Raw genomic sequence first — 21,464 nt, 5'->3', positions numbered from 1 at the left:
CATAATGTCATTAAAATATACTTCAACTCTTTCTTGTCCCTAGAAGTTTCTATAAATGTATTTCTTACTAAAGCTAAAACCACATGCACAGAAAATAGACAGTATCTCCAAATTCAGTCAACAGTTTGCTATTAAACATGGTATGTTAATAAATTCCTTTATTTTGATTTAATACACATTATTCTTTGAAGTCTTATTCTTTTTTCTTGAAGGAATTCAGCTTGCAAGTTAGTAGTATGTGCTTACACACAGCTGTATGTCTGATAGATGGCATCACTGCTCACATATACATTCTTTCATAATGCACATTCAGTTTTTGTTGGAAAGAAAGTACATATCTTAAAAATTCTATGAGGACAATTTTTAAAAAGGGGTGAACGAAAGGCATGGAGAAGAGTCTAAAGAAATCTTCAGGCTTCAAAAGTTCAAGAGATACCTACTGGACTAATTTCATAATCATCCATAAATAGAAAAACTTAGCAGCTTGTATTTCTATTCCTTTTAATATTTTGACTGCTCTGCTATGTGGCTGTTTTTAATTTCCCTTCAAAAATATATTAGAAAATATATGAATTCTGAAACCCATCAAATTCTGTAGGTCAAGTGGAACATATGGCTAAATTGCTTTTCAACAAGAAAATAAAGTGATTGGAGAAAATGAAACTAAATGAATCAAATCCTTAACAATTGAAAAAAAGATAATGTTAAAAAAAAAAAAAGGATACCACCACATTCATATCTGACAATTTTCAATAACTTAAAGGATAAAAGTATGCCATAGTTTAGACAAGATTTTATATAGGACTAAAACATTTCCATGGAAAAGAAAGATAAAAGTTTTAGTTCTAACAAATAAGCCAATATTTATATCCAAATGAACATTTCCATTCAGGTTAAAATTACAATGAGAAATTCACTATGTTAAGGCATAGATTTCAATCGACGTATTTCCCGGGTTGCACAGTTATATTGGTCAGTGGTCCTAATTTTTTCCCACCTTCCTCCCTCATTGTTCCCATTCCCCCAAACACTCTCCAGGACAAAAATGTGAAGCCTTGATTGTGTGGTTATCATAGAATTGGCTAATATTGGTTTAGCTGACATCCAACCGTTTATTGTCTAGGTTTCTGTGAGTAAACACATTTAAATGTTACAGAAAATGTACTGTCATTTATTCCACACTCCAGATCTAAGATGGTTTAATGTCTTGACAAAAAGTGAGATAACTTAAGTACATTTTACAGGTTTTGTGCAGTTAAGACCACCATATGCATAGATGTCCTAATGCTAAATTCTTTTCTTCAGTATCTCATAGTGCTGGATGCTCTAAAGTAGGACAAGAACTTATAACACAGACTAACCACAAAGTACCAGATGTTTCTTGCCATTTGTGATCTTGCGATAAAAATACGCCAAATCAGAATCACAAGGACAGTATTGAAACCATAGCGTATGTTCCTCAACCTAGAAGACAGAACAAAAGAAATAAAAGCCGGGCACTCACATCACAAATATGGTAGATAACTGGGTTCAGTATTTGGTTTATAAAACAATAGTCAAAAGCACATATTAGTCTTGGTTGACATAGAAGAAAAAATAGCAGATGAGCAGTACCACAGCCATTCTTTTAAAAGAGATCTTATGAAAGATATTTATCACCAGTATTCCACCTGCCTGTCTCAGCTTCCTTTTTTCTGTCTTTGGTCTGAAGCTTGTCTTTATACTTAGTATTTTTCACAAATTTTATCTCACTCTAGACTTAACTGCAGGTTATTCTGGTCGCTTTTTTGTGTTTATTTATAGAGCCCTGTTTCCATATTCTGTTCATATTCTTTTTGAAGGAAATGTCCCATTAAACTACACTGGTCTCTTTAAGTACTTTCCCCCATTTTCCTTTTTATTCCTTAGACTCATTCATGATTGTCAAAATTTCATTACTAAAAATATTCTATCATTCTTCAGACAATTTCCTTTAAAGGAAATCAAGAGATCATATCTGCTTTGTTTCTAAACTTTTAAAAACACATTTTTTGGGGCAGCTAGATGGCTCAGTAGATAGAGTGCCAGACCTGGAGTGGGGAGGTTGGTCCCAGGTTCAAATCTAGCATTAGACACTTCTTAGCTGTGTGACTCTGGGCAAGTCACTTAACCCCAACTGCCTAGCCCTTACTGCTCTTTAGCCCTAGAAACAATACTTGGTATCACTTATAAGGCTGAAAGTAAGGGATTATTTTAAAAAACGTTATTCTCATGTTTAAGATATATAGCTGACGCATTTCTCTCAGAATATTAAGAAGTCAAAGTTAACTGCAACTTTCTCCTATGTCTACTGTTCCTTCTATTTTACCAATCATGTCATTCTTTTAGATCAGAATTAGGTATAACCTAGAAATCCCCTACTTACTTTCACTGCCTTCTAACGGATGAAATTAGTTACAATTTAAGTCAAGAATCCTTATTCGGGCTCTTTTATTCAGCATATGCCTGAGTCATAAAAATTTACTTCCAAAGACAAGAGTATGTTCAGTTATTTCTATTTTTTTGTCAGCTCACAAAGCACTTCTAAAAAACATGACTAGGAAATAACCACAATAAGTTCACTTCAACATTGGAAATAAAATTATCTTCTGAATATTGTATTGTTCCCTCAATCTCCAAGAAGGGTATGCAAAAATTAAATTAATTTGTTTATATTTGTTTCTTTTGCCTAAAAAGGTTTTCTATGATTGGACAGTTTGCATATTTATTTCTTAGTATCCTTGAAATGATAAGAGACCCAGAGAAAAGTCTCAAGATGTATGAGTAGACCCTATGGATTATTTATAGTATTTATAGAAAGACATAGATAAGTCACATAGGATAAGAATGTGTGGTTGGGTTATGACTTGTACCAATGGAGGACACACCTACATCAATGACAATAGATCCATTCAAATACTGATTGTTGTAATAATCTCATTTGTAGTATTGGGGATGGGATAAATTGTAATTTTTAAAATAATTCACCAAAATGCATCTTATTGTAAGGAACAAATTTTTAAAAACCAGTGAAGAAAATTGGCTTCCCCTCCATCATTAAATCAGAGGTAATCTCATAGATCTATAACATCCCAGCAGAATTATAAGAATTATTTCCTTCTGGGCCATTACATTCTTAATTTGGATATACAAACTGCACTCAGTTCAGGACAAAGGTTGATACAGAATTTAAAGGTCTTAATAGCTTCATAAGAGATTATATGGAGTAACGTAAGTAGGGTAACATGACAACAACTCCATGCAAACCTACTTGTTCAGGTGTTTCCGTGCTGCAGGAAGACCAGACATTTCTTCATTCAATACATACTTTTTAGTTCCCATGCAGTAGTTTTCGATATACTCTGCCCAATGCAACTGTCGTACATCTATATTAAATGTCTGCATAAAGCAATGTTTTGATTGTTAGCGTTTCTTGTGAGAATCATTTTAATCAGAAGATAATGAAAAGAAAAAAACACTTTCTAAATAATTACAACAGAAATAAAAGTAACATCAATAATCATACTCATATAACCACAAATAGACCTTCCTTCCTTACATCATCAACTTAATAAGAAAGTCTACAAAATGGGGTGAATCTTCATATTGGAAATAGAGGTAGAATCCTATTTGAACAAATATAGCTTTCTCTTTTTAATCTCCTAATACTAGGGACTAAGAAGGTTCTCCTGTATCCTCTCTCCCTCTTAAGTGTCCTCTTTCTGATTGGCTCTAGTCATAACTCCAAATTGTTTGAATTATGTTGGTTTTATCTTTGGATTTAAGGTATCTTGCACATAGTAGATACTCAGTAAATGTTTCTTCAGTTAGAGAAAGACCAAGATGGGAGAATAGGAGGAGGAAGAGTAGAGCCAAGGTCTGCTCTACCACTATCCCACAAAGACCTAGAAAATGCCCTTAGGCTTGATTGGGAAATATCAGAAAAAAATTAATAAAGCCATTTTTCCAGACCAAGTTGACATATGGGGACAAAAGAGATGTCAATAATTTATTTCAATACCATATAAACCTCACTGTTGCTTAAATGTTTGGTAGAATTCACTTGTGAATCTATCTGGTCCTGGGAATTTTTTCTTAGAGAATGGTATTAAATTTATAAGAATACAAGTCAATCTCCATTGACAAATGGTCAAAGGATAGGAAAAGGTATATTTTTCAGAAAAGGAAATTAGAGATATGCATAGTCATATGAAAAAGAATGCTATAAATTACTATTGATTAGAGAAAATAACTCAGTGGTACCACCTCAAACCTACCAGATTAGCTAATGTGTCACAAAAGGAAAATGACAAATCGATATGGAAAAAACTGGGAAACTAGTGCACTATTGCTGGAGTTGTTAATCGGTCCAACTGTTCTGGAACATAATTTAGAGCTATGGCCAAATGGTTATAAAACTGCACACTCTTTGACCCAGCAACAGGATAACTATGTCTATATCCCAAAGAGATTTTTAATAAAGGAAAGGATTTATCCGTGTAAAAAAAAGAGAGGAGAGAGAGATGTTAATAGACACTGAAGGGGGGGGAGGGGTGTCTGGTGAGGAACAAGAAAAAAATTACCCATCAGATCTTTGGACAAAGGAAGAGTTCATGAAAGAGATGGAGAGGATCAATTATATAACATTAAAGTTTTTGCACAAATAAGCCCAAGGTAGCTAAAATTAAAAAAAAACCAGTGAAGTGGGGAAAATGTTGAAGCAAGCATTTTACAATAAAGATATATAGAAAACTGATTCAAATTTATAAGAATAAGAGCTATTTCCCAATAGAGAGATGGTCAAAGGATAAGTATAGGCAGTTTTCAGAGGAAAAAATTTCAGGTAACAATAGAAAAAAAATGAACCAAATTACTAATAATTAGAAAAATGGAAGTTAAAGCAACTATGATGTTCTACCTCACATCCATCAGAAGTTGGTAGAGCTGAAATGATAAGTCTTCAGGAGGTTGTGGAAAAGAATATTCTATGGAGAACAAGTATTTTATTATACCTGCTGGTGGAGCTATGAAATGGTTAATCATTCTAGCAAGCAATTTGGAACTATGCTCAAAAATTTACTAATCTGTCAGTTCATAACCTTTGACCCAGAGATACTGATACTGTCTGTACTTTTAAAAGAACAAAGAAAAGAGATGTATATAGGTACAACAATGCTTATAGCAATTCTTTTTGTGGTGGTGAAGAACTAGAAAATAAAGTGAATGCCAACCAAAGTGGGAATGGCCAAAGAAGTCCTGGTATATGAATGAGATAGAATACTACTGCATTATTAGGAATGATGAAGGGGGCCATTTATGAGAAACATGGGAAGATTTGTATGAACTGATGCAAAGTAAAGTGCATAGAACCAGGAGGATAATTTATACAAAAACAACATTGTTAAGACAATAACTTTGAAAAGCCTATGACTTCTGATCAAATAATGACCAACCAAGATTCCAGAGAACTCATGATAAAAAATGCTAACCAACTCCTGACAAAAAGGTGAAGGACTTGATACATCTATACTTTTTGGACATGAGTAGTATAGGAATTCAATTTGCTTGACCATGCATATGTTGTTATAAGGGTATTGCTTTTCTTTTTTTCAATGGGTGAGGAAGTGGAAAGGAATGTGCACTAAAGTTAATTTTTAAAAAGGAACAAAAAACTTGAATTCCTTGCATCTCGTTTATTGCAGGGAGCCACTAGAGTCTACTGAATAGAGGAAATGGAGAATGTGTATAATATGATTGTACTATGCTTTTGGAAAATAATTGGTGGCCACATGGAGTGGGGAGAAACTTGAAGCAGACAGACCCTTAAAGAGGACTATTCCAATAGTCTCATCCAATAGTGAGGTTTTGAGGGCTCGTACTAGTGGTAGCAGTGCCAGAGGATAGAAGGGGACAATTATTCAAGAAATGATGCCAAAGTGAAAGCAATAGGCCTTGGCAACCTTTCCCTCAACAACCTATTGAAACAAGTAGCAGATCTCAATTCTGTCTAGTTAACTGTGAATGAGAAAGGTGTAGGAGAATAGAAATACTGTGGAGGAGGACAGAAGGGAAGGGGTATCCTAGCTTGGAAACCCCAAATGCAAAAGAAACTGTCTGGATCACTAAATCCATTCTTCCTCTAAGCCTATCAAAAGTGCCCAATACTGTCTCAGCCCATTCAGAGAACTAAAGAATGGAGGAAACTGGAACACAGAGCCAGAGTGAGAGGTTATACCAGCCTGATGGAAAGGGGCCTATATAATCCAGCTAGAGCCAGACCAGTCTCCACAGAAGCTACTTGGGTCAGGGAACAAGGTCTGGTGTAAAATGAATTTCTCAACATGGGAGGTGAAGACAACTTTGAGTTCTATCCCAAGGGGAAATCTACCATCAAAAGAAAAGTCAGAAAGTGAAATGAAAAGGGAATAAAAGAAAAGGGAAGCTAAAACAACTAAAAAAAACTCAGTAGAAAATTCAGTTAAAAACCTAGAGCACAAGCAGATCAACCAACAGGAAAGTTATTTAAATTTAGAAGACTTCCAAGTAATATAAACTATTACAAATGTCTCTTAAATAATGTAAGATAAAATTGAACCAACACCTGATGAATCACAGCACACTGTGAATTCTCAAAACAACATGGAACTAGATAATGTTCCAAAATGGATCAAGAGAGAAATTTAAATCTTGAGACATTCAATGGGAACAAATGATGGAATTTATGGCCTGTGCAATAGAAATAATTAGCAGAATTAGCAAATCTCTCCAAAGATGCAAGGGGGGTAAAAATTGGGAATACTGAAGTGAAGGGAAATCTGTATGAAGAAAACAAACCAAAAAAAATCAATGTTTTCTTTCTATGCATTCTTTACTTATCTAGTTTGTCCTGGGTGGATAGACAGGAAAATGTTTGTTGAGGGGTGACAGATTTATTCTAAGAGATGTGGCATATCTTACGGTTTATTTCAACTTACATGCCATCTACGAAGAGCAATTCATGATTCACAAAGAACCTCTTCCCAATCTGGACTCTGTTTGATTTCCATACCCTTAGTAAGTATATTTATTATCTGAGTCAACAATCACAGACATTTTGGAATTTTTTGTTAAAAAAAATCCAAAGAATCTTGAATGATCTTGACTATGTGGATAGGAGATATTTTGTTGAAAAGGTGACATTTTATTTTGCTGATCTGAATATACAATTAAGATTTGTGTGTATGCACATACAAATACTCACATATATATGTAAACTGTATATTAAGTTTTTTCCCATTACAATTTTTTCTTATTTTAATTCATATCTTAGCTTTGATGATTGATGGTCCAACTATACTCAGAAGCTGACTCAAGGATAACTCTCATATATATAAAAAATCTTTTCCTGTCTTAAAATGTAGTGACTTTAATTCCTTGAGATATTGTTTAGTAATCACTATGTTGACTACCAATTTTATTCAAAAAAGTGTTCATGATACAGAGGCAAGGAGCTTCAATATAATCTACAAGTCTTTGTACTCTGTAGTTCTCCTGAATTATTTTCCCAAATATTTCCTCTCATCCTTACCTTTTCCCATTTTTGCACTGACGCCACCAAGAATCAGAAGATATGGAGGGTATATGTTCTTCATAGAATTCTCTGCCATTCTGTCTTCTGTTACTGATATTGATGTATAAGCTATAAATATGTTCGTCTTTTTGAAAATACTTATACACAATGACCACATTTCCCATGTAGTAATTATTTCTTGTGGCTTAGGGAACATATGAGGAAACCACTGCACTATATGTTCTCTTTGCATACCTGGGAGCCATATATTCCATTTTTATAAGAAGAATGCCAAGATTAATACGATTAAGCTTCTCCAGCAATACAGCTACTCATTAAATAAAAACTTAAATTTGGAATGACAAGCAACAAATTATTAAAAATTTTGAGTCTAAAAACTGTACCTTAGCACTTTCTCTCCTTTTCCTAACACAGCAATAACAGAATGGGGCCCACAAAGGACTAAAGCTGTTTTGTTTTGTCTTTTCCCCATGTTTCATAAGTTGCTATAGCCAAAAAAGTTTTATCACTGCAGGAATGGGTCAGCTGATAAGTGATGTGAATCTTTGCGATTAACTAGACTGGTTCTCAGAAAACAGAGCAAGCCTTTCCAGCAGGACAAAGCCTGATAGAATGTGTGCTCTACTGGAATAGCCTTCTAGAATCCAAGATCATCTCCACACCAAGATGACAGCAAAGACCTTTCATAGAAAAAGGTTTAGTGTTGGTGTCAAGGACAGAGTTTCAACATTTTCCCAATGGCCAACCTTACTTCAGCAATTTAATATGTAGACTAGAATGTCAAATGTTATTACAGAATCACTTTCATGCTTTTGATCCTATTATAACATTAAATAATGGATTTTTAACTTTGCTTTTGCCCAGAATGCTAGCAAAAGCCAAATATTAGAAAGGCCTTATATGGTCTTGAAAAGGCACTATACATGGAGCACCAAAAATGAGAAAAGTATGGTCTTATGTAGATTTTTCAAAACTGTCTTCTAAAAATGAAGTATACTTTGGAATGAATTAGTATCCAACTCTATTAGAACAAATTCTTCTCCTTATTCCATTAACAAATAATACAAGTAGGGATAAAAGTGCTGAAAAGTTAAGGAGCTTTAAATGATTTAATATTTTAACAATACCAAAAAGAACAGATAATTTCAACTGCTATTTGATAAGAAAAATGATTAGTGAAACTAATGAAGAAGTCTTCTACTAGAAAAGAGAGGCTTCATTTTGGAGAAGGGCAATGGTATTATACTATTGTAAGAATGAGATTTGTGCAAGGGGGATGGGACCAAAGGAGCCAAAGAAGACAGTTGCTGACAGTTGAGACCAGGGAGGATTCTGGGAATTTACTATGAGGAGGAAGAGGGGAAAGGAGAGGTCTTCTAGCAGAGGACTCCAGTCCTGAGGGCTTCCTGAGGATCTTTCTTTTGAAAATTGAAACCCTGATTTCCCAATCAAAGCCATTCCATTGCATCTTACCCATCAAGACTTCAACCATCGATTTGGCTAAGTTTGGCCACCATTTTGGAAGCAATCTCTTAGTCTCCTTCACCTACTACCCAACCTTGCTGAGAGATCCCTTTCAGTCAAAACTTACAATTATAGAAAAGGATAGAAACAGAGAAATAGAAATACAAGAAGGGAGGGAGAGAAGCTTAGGAGTGGGAACCATTAGGGTTCCTTCCTAAGTGACAGATCCCATAGAAATAGAGAAGAGGGCACCCCAAAATCCCTCTGCTCTTTACTCCTTTCCCCAATCCCTGATTTGCAAAAAATAAAAAGCCATTCAACAGTTCCAGAGTGCCTGAGAGACAACGAGGGAGAGGGGAACCAGAGCTGAGGGAGAGGCGAACCACAGCTTGGTCTGGCTGCCTCCATCTTGAAGCCAGACCACCCCTGTGAAACTGACTGACCTCGGGGGAAGGTTTGAGTGAACCCCGTCCATATTCAGGATTGGATTGGGGTACCACATACTTCCTCTTATAGGGAAGCCTCGCCCCCAACTCCTGTGGGGTGGCACGACCATCCAGGTCACCCAGTTTTGGGGTGACACCCCTTAAAGTCTCCCAGTGTATATTCAGCCCCAGTGGATGGAATGCTGGGAGAGAGACAGACCTCATAGATTTTCTCTATCTCCCTTCTATCAAACATTCATGACTGGCCTTTTTATTGTTAAAGTTTTGGCAGAGCCAGCTTAGGTAAAGTACCTAAATAATTGGGGGAGGGGGGCGGGAAGCCTCTGATTGAACAAGATGGCAGCCATTTTTCTCCTATCTACAGCATAGCAAAGGGAAAAAACTTAGACAAGCAAGGAAAATTTAAAGACACAGTACCATAGAAATTTTACATTCAAACTGATACAGTGGATGCATCAATGGGAAAACTCAACTTTTACCATAACAGGAATCCTTACATTACTATACAACTTTTGAACTATGATTTATGATTTGTGGATAGTAGTGATCCCAGGTATGGTGGGATCATATAATGGGTATCATAGACATATATGATTCCTGCCAATGGTTGAAGCTAGAAATAGGTCAGGTCTTTGCTTTCATACCAACCACAGTTGCAGTAATCATCTCATTCCTCCACTTCTATTGGTCCTTAAAGAATTTAGTGCACAAATTGCTAGGACACAAGGATGATAGCACTGCATTGATAATGACATTAAGAAAGGAAATATCTAAGTTTCTTGAAGAGAATGCTCAATTGAAAGGGGGAAAAGGGATCACAGCAGAGAACAAAATAGAAATAGCAATACAAACAGCTAAGGCACATACAGACACAGCAAAGAAAATAAAGGAAGGGGCAACAGCACCAGCAGTACCAATATTAACAATTATTGATCACATAATTTGCAGCCAGATTCTGGGTTTCTCCATTTAAAAAGACATAAGCCATTCACTGCTGCAGATCTAGACACCCTAAAACAACAAATAACTGCCTTTTTTAAAAAATCCCTTCAAGGCCATAAAAGAATTTAAGAGAGCATTAAGACTTTTGATCTCACATATTCGGACATTGAAATTCTTCTTTCTGAATTATTTATACCAGCAGAGAAAGCATAATTTAATGAGGAGACCCATAGGAACACAAACATTTCTGGCTGGCTCTTTTCTTTATTGTTACATTGTCCATAATCTTATGCAACTACACATCTTTCACTCTATTTTTATGAAGTAACAAAAAAGTCAAAAGAGCTAAATTGGCATTTAGTACTTTTTAAAAAACAGGAGCTTCTTGGGGATACCTTCAAAGCACAATAAAATAAATGATCCATCAATCAACAAGCATTTATGATTTTCCAGAATCCATGCAAAGCAATTGGGAGAAAAAAAAAAAAAACAAAAACAGAAAATTCTCTGCTTTGAGGAGCTTACATTCCAAAGGAAGCTATAACTGTCCATATATAGGTATATATATATATACCTATATATATATATATACCTGTATATATATATATATATATATGATACCTATAAAGAAAGCAAAAGGTACCCTTGGAGAGAAAGGCACTAAGAGCTGGGAAGACCAGGAAATGCCTATAGCAGAAAATGAATTTGACTTGTATTTTGACATCAGGACTTCTAAGAGCAGAAAGAGGGAGAGTATTCCAAGCCTGGGGACAGGGAATTAAAAAGTACGGAGAGAGGTGATGGAATAATGTGTATAAAGAACAGAAAGGAAGTCAATATGGCTGAACTGTAGTTCCCAAATACAACCAGATATCATTGATTAAAGTTCAGATTTGTTCAACATGTTCTTTATTAAATCAGAGATATAGAACAGGTTTTATCCTAACTCCCTATGCACACTGTTACTTTTTAAAATAGTGGAAAATGTAAAAGGAAAAGCAGAAAGAAAGAATTTGTTATTATAAAATGTGGGACACAAAGCATTTTTTAAAATCCCTAAGTCTGGAGCAGCTAGGTAGTAGTTCAGTGGCTAGAGAACCAGGTCAGGAGATGGAGATTCTGGGTTCAAATCTGGCCTCAGATCATCTCCTAGCTGTGTGACCCTTGGCAAGTCATTTAACCCCAACTGTCTAGATCTTAATGTTCTTCTGTTTTGGGACTGATACTTAGTATCAATTCTAAGAAAGAAGATGAAGGTTTTTTAAAAATCATTAAGTCTTCATAGAAGATAAATAATATAGAAAATAAATAATAACCATCAATGAAAAGTCTAAGGAAATCCTAAAATTTTAATTTCCATTCCTACCGAGGATTAGAAATATTTTATTTTCTGGCAAACAAATTTAACACATTATTCCTCAATATTGTATAATACATAAGCAGAGTAGTATTTATATAATCCATGATTCTCAGAGCATGATTCTTGTTTCTAAAACAAAAGAAGAAAAAACTTGCCTTTTTGTCTTCAGGGTTTAGCTGGTTCATCAACATATTGACATTGTCTGTGTTCCAAACCCAAGAATTACTTGTGAAGTATTCTAGAAATACCATAGCTTTGTGCAGACGACTTATTGTTTTCATCATCCTATGTTTGAAGAAAGATTTACAAATTTATACCATGTATAGATCATAAAAGTCCTATCATTGCCCAAGTGCATGTGACATCTCCCCCCAAATACATATACACTAATATTGAGATTTGGTGCATAATTCACCTAGTGGAAGAAATAAGAACATTTCTGCATCTTGGGTTGACTCCAAAAAGGAAAGAGGAAATCTGAAGCAGCTGGCAAGAAATATGGTACAGCATCAAAGTTGGGGTTATATAAAATAAATGTGCTTCAAAAACAATCTGAAGTCAAACTTACTGTAAAAATGGAAACAATAAATTAGTAAAACCAACAATGCCTCGCTTTTAAACTGCAATCTAGCTCAGCTGCATCCACTTAGGATTTTAGGTGAAATCCAAATATTAATAATGGCTCCTGATAGCCATAACATGTTCAACAACTCAAACTTATTTAGATTGGGAAAAAATATGCAGAAATATTCATTTGCCACTAGAAATACTCATTTGATTTAAATCAATTCATAATTAGCACAATGATGTTTTAAGTCCCCCCCAAAACAAATTTAGGTCATTTCTGATCTCTTTAATGTGTTATGATAAATGACCCCTTAAAAAAAACAGCAAAATTATCATTTATTCCCTCATCCCAGCCTTCTGTAAAATGAGTTCTATAACCACTCAAGCCCCAAAGAACTGGAGATCATCCAGTCCAGTTCCCTTTTTTGGACAAATATTAATTTTCTCACTAATCTCGATTATATATGCAAGCCACAATACACAATCTTAACGAATTACATTTTTTTAATACTTCAAATGAGAAGAAAAGGAAAAAGTTCTCTCTTGGCAGATCTTGGCATGAGGATTTTTGGAAAAATACAAACAAACAAAAAAAAAAAGAATTTCATCTGAAAAAATATATAAGATTGCCATTGCTTTAAATTAAAACTGAAATCACTTTAAAACAGAAATGCTATATGAAAAAGGAGGTCCCCAAGACACAATCATCATCTTTTTTTTAAAAGAGTCCTAGAAACAGAAATTGAAACACTGATGAAGCTCATATAGTATGAGCTCTAAAAATCAAAATCATGCTTCATCAGAAAAATTAAGTCCTCCATTTTAGCACTGCTTTATTCATTTTATAATTCCTCTATTTTTCTATATATAGAACAGAAAAAAAACAAAGAAAAAGAAAAACTTGTTCCATTTGGGCTAAGGAATGTGAATATTTTCTTACAAAACAACTAAATGATATTAGAAAGAAAAAAACTGAAGGAAAAAACCTATTAAAATTGAAATAGATTGTCAGAGATGCTCAACACCATCATAATATAAGCGCTAAAAATTATGAAAAATATCCAATGTGATGCTTATCAAAAAAGCATCATAAAGAACTGAAAACTATCTAAATCGGGGGTTGGCAACGTATGGCTCTCGAGCCATATCTGGCTCTTTTGAAGGCCAGATATGGCTCTTTCTGCAGGAACCATAAAGTCCATTTTTTTTTCAGGCACTGTCACAGGAGTGCGCACTGTGAGCACCGTACAGCTCTCACGGCCAAAAAGGTTGCTGACCCCTGATCTAAATAGTAGCAAATAAAAATTTTTCAATACTCCTCCATATATATTTGTTAAATGATATTAAAGTCATCCCTTCATGATAATTCAGTTTTTAAGTTTACACAGAAACCATCCCTTTCTTCATTCAACAATTATTTACTGAGAACCTACTATGTACAAGGTACTGTGGATGCTCAAGATGGAATCCAATGCTCCTTTCACTAGTACGACTACTGCACACACCCCTGAAAAGGAGATGGTAGGTATCTTGTATATTGATCCATTTCTAACACTCGGTCTTTCCTTCATATATCCTTTTTTATGCTCCATGATTATGGTACCAAGACCCTTCAACAGCCCAACAACAACCCAAACTCAATCCTGAGTTTCTTATGGTTGAGTGAAGATGACTGAATGCTAACATATATCTATCTACTCCACTTGCCTTAGGTTAAACCTCTGAGATGAAGAGTTTTTTTTTTTTTATTTTTGGTTAATACACAGGCTATTTGGAACAGTCAATAATAATTTGGGACAGATTTGGCCCTCATGTTACACAGCATACAATGGAAGGAACATGTTGGATTTGGATAAGAAAAGAATACTCAAAAGTTGACTCAAGTTAGGAGCATTTAGAAACTTTCAAAATGTGACTAAGTAGGTTTGTGAAAAGGTGCTGCTATAATATTTGCATACTGCAGAACTCCTGGCCTATGTAACCCTAATTAACAAAATCTGAGCCTAGAGAACTATGAGAGAAAAAAAAAGTCAAAAATCATGTGTCTTGAGTTAAGTTTTATACAATTATAAGTACTCAACTGATGCAGAGGTAGCAAGCCTTTGTATGGTGGCCTCCATGGATAGTTCTAGTTGTGCCATGAGTAGGATAGCTGTGACTTGACATGAAGTTAGTATCCATCACAACCACACCTACACATTACAAACAAAACACTCCCCTAACTCCACTGTGCAACCTCCCAACCTTCAAACTTCTGAGATAGGAATTAACTTCTCAGGATGGTTACAGCCTAACCTGGACCTTAGCATCTGCAATAACAGCTATACACGTATTGTTGGGAAGATCCTCCAATCCCAGCATAAGCATAAGAAAAAATGTGGAGACCACTGGCATTGTGAATAGAGGGCTTGTCTTGGAGACAACAAGAAGTGGGGTCAAGTTCCATCTTTTACATATACTAATTATCTGACCCTGGACAAGCCATCTAACCTCTCTAAGACTTTTAAGTTGCAGAAGAGTTGCTGCTATGTATTGGTGGGAAAAGTTTCCTTAGTGGGAGCCACCCACATCAAAGAAGTCACAAATTCAGGGCAAACTATGGCATAATAATGTTATGTAGCTGCCATTCAAAATAGTGTCATGATCAGATATTCAAACTTTTTCTTTGTTCACTTATACTTCAAATAAGTATCCTCATGATAAGTCTTCCTGAGGTAGACACTCCCTACTATTTTCATCAATATGGGTGATCCTTCCAAAGGTGTCTCTAATCCCATCCCCTTCTTTCTTCTCTAAAAGTTTGCTTTAGTAATCAGTATGACAAGTTTAATCACTGACCACTTCCCCATGACCATTTCTTAATCTCTTACAATTTGAAACTAACCTTTGAAAGGTTATCTCACCAATAACATTGGACAAATCCAATGGCTTTTTTCCCATTTCTTATATGGTTTTTATATATATACCATTTTCCCTTTCTATTCATCTTGCATCATTCAGATGTCTTCCCCTAGTATTTCTTTCTCCCACTCCTAATGAAAATGTGGCCACACTTCTACATATACACGATCACCTTCTATTTTGTCTTATTCAATAGAAAACCCCTTCTAGTCATTCTCATTCTCACGAATTTTCAATCTGCTTCCTTTTTTCAAGGCTACTTCCTTGCTGCCTAACAATAAGCCTAATGTTTCCCCCATCCTTAAAGAACCTTCACTGGATCCATTCATCCTCACTAGTGTCAGAGAACTCTCTTCACCTCTTTTAAGAGGTATACCTACCAGAGGAGATCTGATGACTGTGGGTTAACAATATGAAGAAAGCAAATAGATTTATTAGCATATTAAGACTAGGTATCTTTCTGATAGTAGTTTCAAGCTTTCTAGGGTACACACTTAATTGTTATATAATCTTTCGGTATTATCTAAAATACATAATCAATAACATTTTGTAGTAACTTAGGGTAAGTAAAGTATTTCCCATGAGAGGATGATCAGAGAAAGAAGGAATAGTCAAAGAAGAAAAGTAGAATATTTGGCATGCAACTGACTAAGAAAACATTCTGTTTAAGAAAAGGTGACAAAGGCAAATGACTAAATACTTTAGTCCTCAACAAAACTAGATCTTTTATCCAAGGATAGCAAATAGTTGTTACAACAGTGGATGAGACCCTCCATTTTACTGTCCCTACAGGATTTGTTTTTTCTTTTTCAGAAGGGGTTAAGTACTTTCTGCTATTAAGTCACCAAGACATAAAATAATTGTGGTTTCCATTTTTCCCCATACTAGTTATCAGCCAATCACTTCTCTCTTTAGTGTCTCTACTTCCTTCTAGGCTCTCTTTTGGGGCCACTTGTCTTCTCCCTTTATACTACTTTATTTGGTAATCTCATCAGCTCCCATGGATTCAATAATTACCTTCATGCAGTTGTTTCTCAGAACTTTTTATCCAGCACTACTCTCCTAATTTCTAGTTTTGCATCACTGGATGCATGCATGCATACATACATACATACACACAATATATATATATATATGTATATATATATATATATAAAATCTTAAACTCAACATATGTTCAAAACTGAAACAATTTTCCCCCTCCTGAATCTCCTCTCTTCCTAAGTTGCTTATTACTGTCAAAGGGATCAACATTCTCCCAGTAAAACAGGATTACAACCTAGGTGTCATCCTCAACCCCACTCTTGCTACCCTTTCACATCTTAATTAGTTGCCAAATGCCATCAATCCTACCTTCACAACATCTCTAATATTAATTCTTCAACCTATCCCTCTATCCTCAAACCCTTAGGCCCTTATAACCTCACTCCTAGACTATTATAATGGTCTTCTGGTGGCTCTCCCTACCTCAAATTTCTCTCCACTCCATTCCATCTTATGATAACTATCAATGTTACCTTCCTAAAAGCATAAGTCTGACCAAGTCACCCTCATCCCTTTCCAACCCCATCTTTATTCAATAAACTCCAGTGGCTCCCTATTGCCTCCACAATCAAATATAAAATAATGTTTGGCCTTTAAAGCCCTTGGGAACCTGGTTCCTTCCTACCTTTCCAGTCTACTTATACCTTTCCCCCCACTCCCCTCTAGATGTTCTCTGTGATCTAGTGGTGCTGGCTCTTCTGTCCTTCTAATGAGTCCATCTCCTAAATGCATTTTTACTAGCAATCCTCCATGCCTAGAATTTTTTTCCTTTTTACCCCAATCTCCAAGTTAACTTCAAGTTTCAGATAAAATCTTATCTTCTGCAAGAAATCTTCCAGATTCCTTGTAAATGCTGGTGTCTTTGTTTGAGACCTAGCCTCTACATATACTTTGTCTTCTCCATAAACTGAACTTGAACATAGGGACTGTTGTGATTTTTTTGAATCTCCAACATTTAGCACAATGCCTAGAAAAGAGGAGGTGTTTAATGAATGTTTGTAGATTTAATTTCCAAAAGATTCCATTTTCTTGATTCACCTCCTACCTCTCCAATCATTTTTCTAGCTCTTCACTATTTTTAGTTATTTTTCAAAATTCTCTATTCAGCACTCTCTTTACACCCATCTCCCTTGGCAATCTAATTTGCTTCCATTATATCAACAATTACATATATATATATGTAACTCTCAAATGGTTACTTTTTTATCCTGACCTTTTAAAGTCTTAGTCCTTACCTTTAACTAGACAGTACTAATATCTCCAATCATTAATGATTTTTTTCTTCCTTAGTCTACATATAGACCCTTGTTTGTACTTCTCTAGTGCATTTTTTATTTATTGTTGGCTATTACAATGACTTATGTATATAGCATAGCATCCTAGACCATAAATTACAAGGGTAAGGAACTGGGACCTTTTTTCCTTTTTTGTTTGTTTGTTGAATGCCTACATTTTGGATCCTCCCAGTCTTTAATGTTTTTAATGTAAGCATGCCAAAGATAGGTAAGTTTACTCAGGGTTTCTGATGGTCATTTTGTTTTGGTTTTGTGTGTGTGTGTGTGTGTGTGTGTGTGTGTTGGACCACTGATTTTATTTCTGATCCAAAGAAGATCCAAAGCAGACTTGAGCAAGCTCACAGACACAGGCCAAGACCTTAGAGTTTTCTCACTCCACAGCTGGTTCTCCATCCTCTTTGCCATGCTGATAAAATTTCAGTTAGAACATACCATGGAAGAAAAAAAGGCACATTCATCCAGTTTTCTGATAGTCATTATAAATTGTTAATTTTTTTCTTTTCCCTCCTTATAACTATGAAAAGAAAAGTATATGTAATGTAACACACACGTCTTTTCCCTCTTGTACAAAAGAACAAGTTTGTTTTCCCCATGTACTACACAGGATTGAAATTCTATTGCCTGCTATTCTGGAAGCCTAGAATGCAGATTTCATTCCAGAAATTCTCCCAAGATGGTAAATTAGTTTCACAGGACCATAACTTCTTTAATGAGAGAATGCGCATAACAGCAGCTTAACAAATGGCAATTCTTTAGCTGTGTAGATAACAATATAAGATCCATCCAATGTAAGTTTTTATCCTAAATTACTTATCTCTGATCTGAACTGGTCAAAGGTAAAGAAAACTAAATTACTATGTTTTGTGGTCTAGTAAAGTTGGGGAATGAGATGTTTCAAAGTGAATTTTCCAAAAATCTTGCATTTGCCAAGTCCTCAAATTTAATTTAACCATTTCCAGTGAATTATATAGAATGTTAGTACTGGGAGACATCTTCAAGATCATGGAGAATCTAACTCACTCACCATAAAGATAAGCAAACTGAGGCTCAGAGATTTTAAATGACATCCTTAAGGTCAGGAAGCTAGTAATTAAACCCACATATTATGACATAAAGTCCAGTATTTGTTCTATTACACCAACCTTAATTTCCTCTTAAATTTAATCTTTAGATAAGATAAAATAAAAATGAGACTTAACAGTGATTTTAAGATAAATAAGAGGATGGTAAAGAAGCACTACCTTCCTTCAATGAGTTCAATTCATAAGGTTAATCTAACTACATGAATGAAAAAAGGAAAAAGCCTTTATTAAGAGATTACTATGTGCTAAGCACTGGGGCTACAAATAGAAAAATAAGTCAATCCCTGTTTCCAAGGAGTCAACAACATAATTAGGCCAAACACTTTAGCCCTAAGTACTAAAAGGAATAGTGAGCTATTATTGGTAATCTCTCTCTCTTTTTTTTTAAACCCTTACCTTCCCATGCTGAGTATTGGTTCCAAGGCAATAGAGTGGTATAGACATTGGGGTTGAGTCACTTGCTCAGGGTTACACAGCTCTGAAGATATGTGAGACCAGATCTGAAACCAGAACCACTCATCTCTAGGCCTGGTACTTTATCCACTGAACCACCTAGCTTGCCCCTATGTCAGTAATATCTGATAATCAAAGTGAAGGGAGAGTGATGTTGTAAAATTAGAAATGGGAAAAATCAGTTGACTTTCAAAAGAGGAAAGAGGACAAGGTTTTTGAAAATATAAGCTACTGAGCTTGATTTTAATTTTTGGCAAAATTCTAAAATATACTAGTAAAAGGGACTGACTATTGGTGAGCAATTACAAAGTAAAATGGTTATCACTAAAAGCTTTTGCCTTTTTGCATTCGAGCAAGAACAATTATGTATCTACACAAATCATGTTATATTATCGGCAATGCCTACTTTTGGCCTGTGTAACTAGACTGGCAGAAGGATTATAGATTTATAGCTTGAAGGCACTTCAGAAGTCACCTTGTCCTAGCCCCTCCTATACAGGTACCCCACAGGGCAGAACTAGGAGTGAAGAGTGAAGTCACAGAGGTCTATTTAATATAGATGTAAAAATGGACTTCATCTGAGAGCTGTCCAAAAGTAGAAAAGATGCCTTGGAATGGAAATAGGTTCCTCCTCATTGGATGTTTGTAGAAAGGATTCTGATTCAGAACTGAGCTGGGCTTGATGGCCTCCGAGATTTCTTGCAATTCTAAGGGATTCTGCCATTACTGAATTTCTCAAGTGACTGTGCTCCTTCTGAACTTCCTCACCTTCTCCATGATGGCCCTCAGTTGGATAATACCCACTTCTCCACATTCAGTTTCTTTTTATACACTGCCTTACCCCATTAGACTATAAGGCTCTCGAAGGCAAGAACTATCTTTTCCATATATGTATCCCCAGTACATATCAGTGTCTAGCACAAAGGAGGCACTTAAAAGATGGTTGACTATTGGGATTCTGGTGCATCAACTAAAAACAACTGGCATTTACATAGTACTTTCAAGTTTGTAAAGTGTTTTATAAAAATTCTCACTTAAATCACACAACAACCTTGTGAGATAGGTGCTGTTTCTCATCTTTACACATGAAGAATACTCAAAAAGAGTAAGTGACTTGCCCAAGGTCACACAACTAATAAGTGGCAAAGGAGGACCTGATTCCTAGGCCAACTCTCAGTCCACTACATTACAAGTCATAGTTACTGTTTTCATCGTGTCATTCCTCTGGCTCAAAAGCTTTAAATGATTCCCCAGTGCCTAAAGGAAATAACATAAATCCTTCAGCCTAACAAGTGCTTAGTGACATGCATGGACTGACTCAACCTTTCAAATCCTACTACCCACCACTAACCAAAACACCCCCCTCCACCCACTCCAGCTAGCAACTCTCTGTGCCCAGAGTACTTGGTGCCTATGTTCACTTCTCTTCTCCTGCTCCTCGAGGAAGACCACCTCATGAGCAAAGTGGGCAAACAAGAACTCTTCTTCCTTCAAGGGCCAGGTAAGTTCTCATTTCCTTCACAAAGCTTTTCCCAGTCAGCCTAAATCCCTGCTAAATTTCTATAGTCCTCACCATCCACACATGTCATTTTAGCTCCTCCTCCTTCTATGTATCATCCTATAAATGAGTCAGGAATCATCTTCCCAACAAGACCCCAAGCTTCTTCAGGATAGGGATTGTCCTATTTTTGAATCTGCTGTCACATCTAATGAAATGCACATATGGTAAGCACTCAATAAAGATTTGTTGAATGATGAAAGGATAATTCTAAATTTCGCTTTTATTGGGGGTTTTTCCAAAGTGTAATACTGTTGCCTGAATTTCATTGCTTTCAAGATAATTCTCAGCATTAAAATATGCCTTTAGAAGGGGATAAATGCAAGTTTGTAGCGAAATGGACTGAAGTTTTAATTTAACATTAATAGATTTGTTTCAATTAATATTTCATGGGTGCCTACTATATGCAAGATATGCAGAAAGATGTACATATCATATAGCATAACCTGCTCTACTGTGTCATTTCCACTTACTTTAGCCTTGCTTCCAAATTGTGACCAATGTAACATTTCATTTTTATTTTTAATATGAAGAAAAGGCACATAAGTGTTCTTTCTTAAGATCTGAACAATCTATCCATAAGAAGTACTCTTGATGGCAAGACAACATATATAAATCTTTCTGGAGAAAACAGAAAACTAGTCTAAAAATCTGAAACCAATTCTCCTTCAAGCATTTCAATGTGGGCCATTTTAATGTATTTTGTTTTTTGCTATAGTGGAGTACGGGAATGTAGAAAAGAAACATCAGAGATAAATGAAATC

At 35.4% G+C, this 21,464-nt stretch overlaps 1 protein-coding gene across 1 annotated transcript in view; it reads right to left on the bottom strand.

The window, feature by feature from the left end:
* Positions 1–1,092: 1,092 nt before the first annotated feature.
* FAR1 (fatty acyl-CoA reductase 1) overlaps positions 1,093–21,464 on the bottom strand; it is a 43,877-nt gene continuing 23,505 nt past the window's right edge. The window contains exons 9-11 of the mRNA XM_044680664.1: positions 11,956–12,085; positions 3,290–3,417; positions 1,093–1,464 (exon numbers count right to left, since the gene is read on the bottom strand). Coding sequence (XP_044536599.1) covers positions 1,302–1,464; positions 3,290–3,417; positions 11,956–12,085 — 421 coding nt within the window. The 3' untranslated portion in view covers positions 1,093–1,301. The remainder of the gene's footprint in view (positions 1,465–3,289; positions 3,418–11,955; positions 12,086–21,464) is intronic.

Source organism: Gracilinanus agilis, chromosome 6, assembly GCF_016433145.1.
Source record: "Gracilinanus agilis isolate LMUSP501 chromosome 6, AgileGrace, whole genome shotgun sequence".
In the NCBI taxonomy this organism is placed as follows: Eukaryota; Metazoa; Chordata; class Mammalia; order Didelphimorphia; family Didelphidae; genus Gracilinanus; species Gracilinanus agilis.
This window is presented reverse-complemented; position numbering and strand designations above follow the sequence as displayed.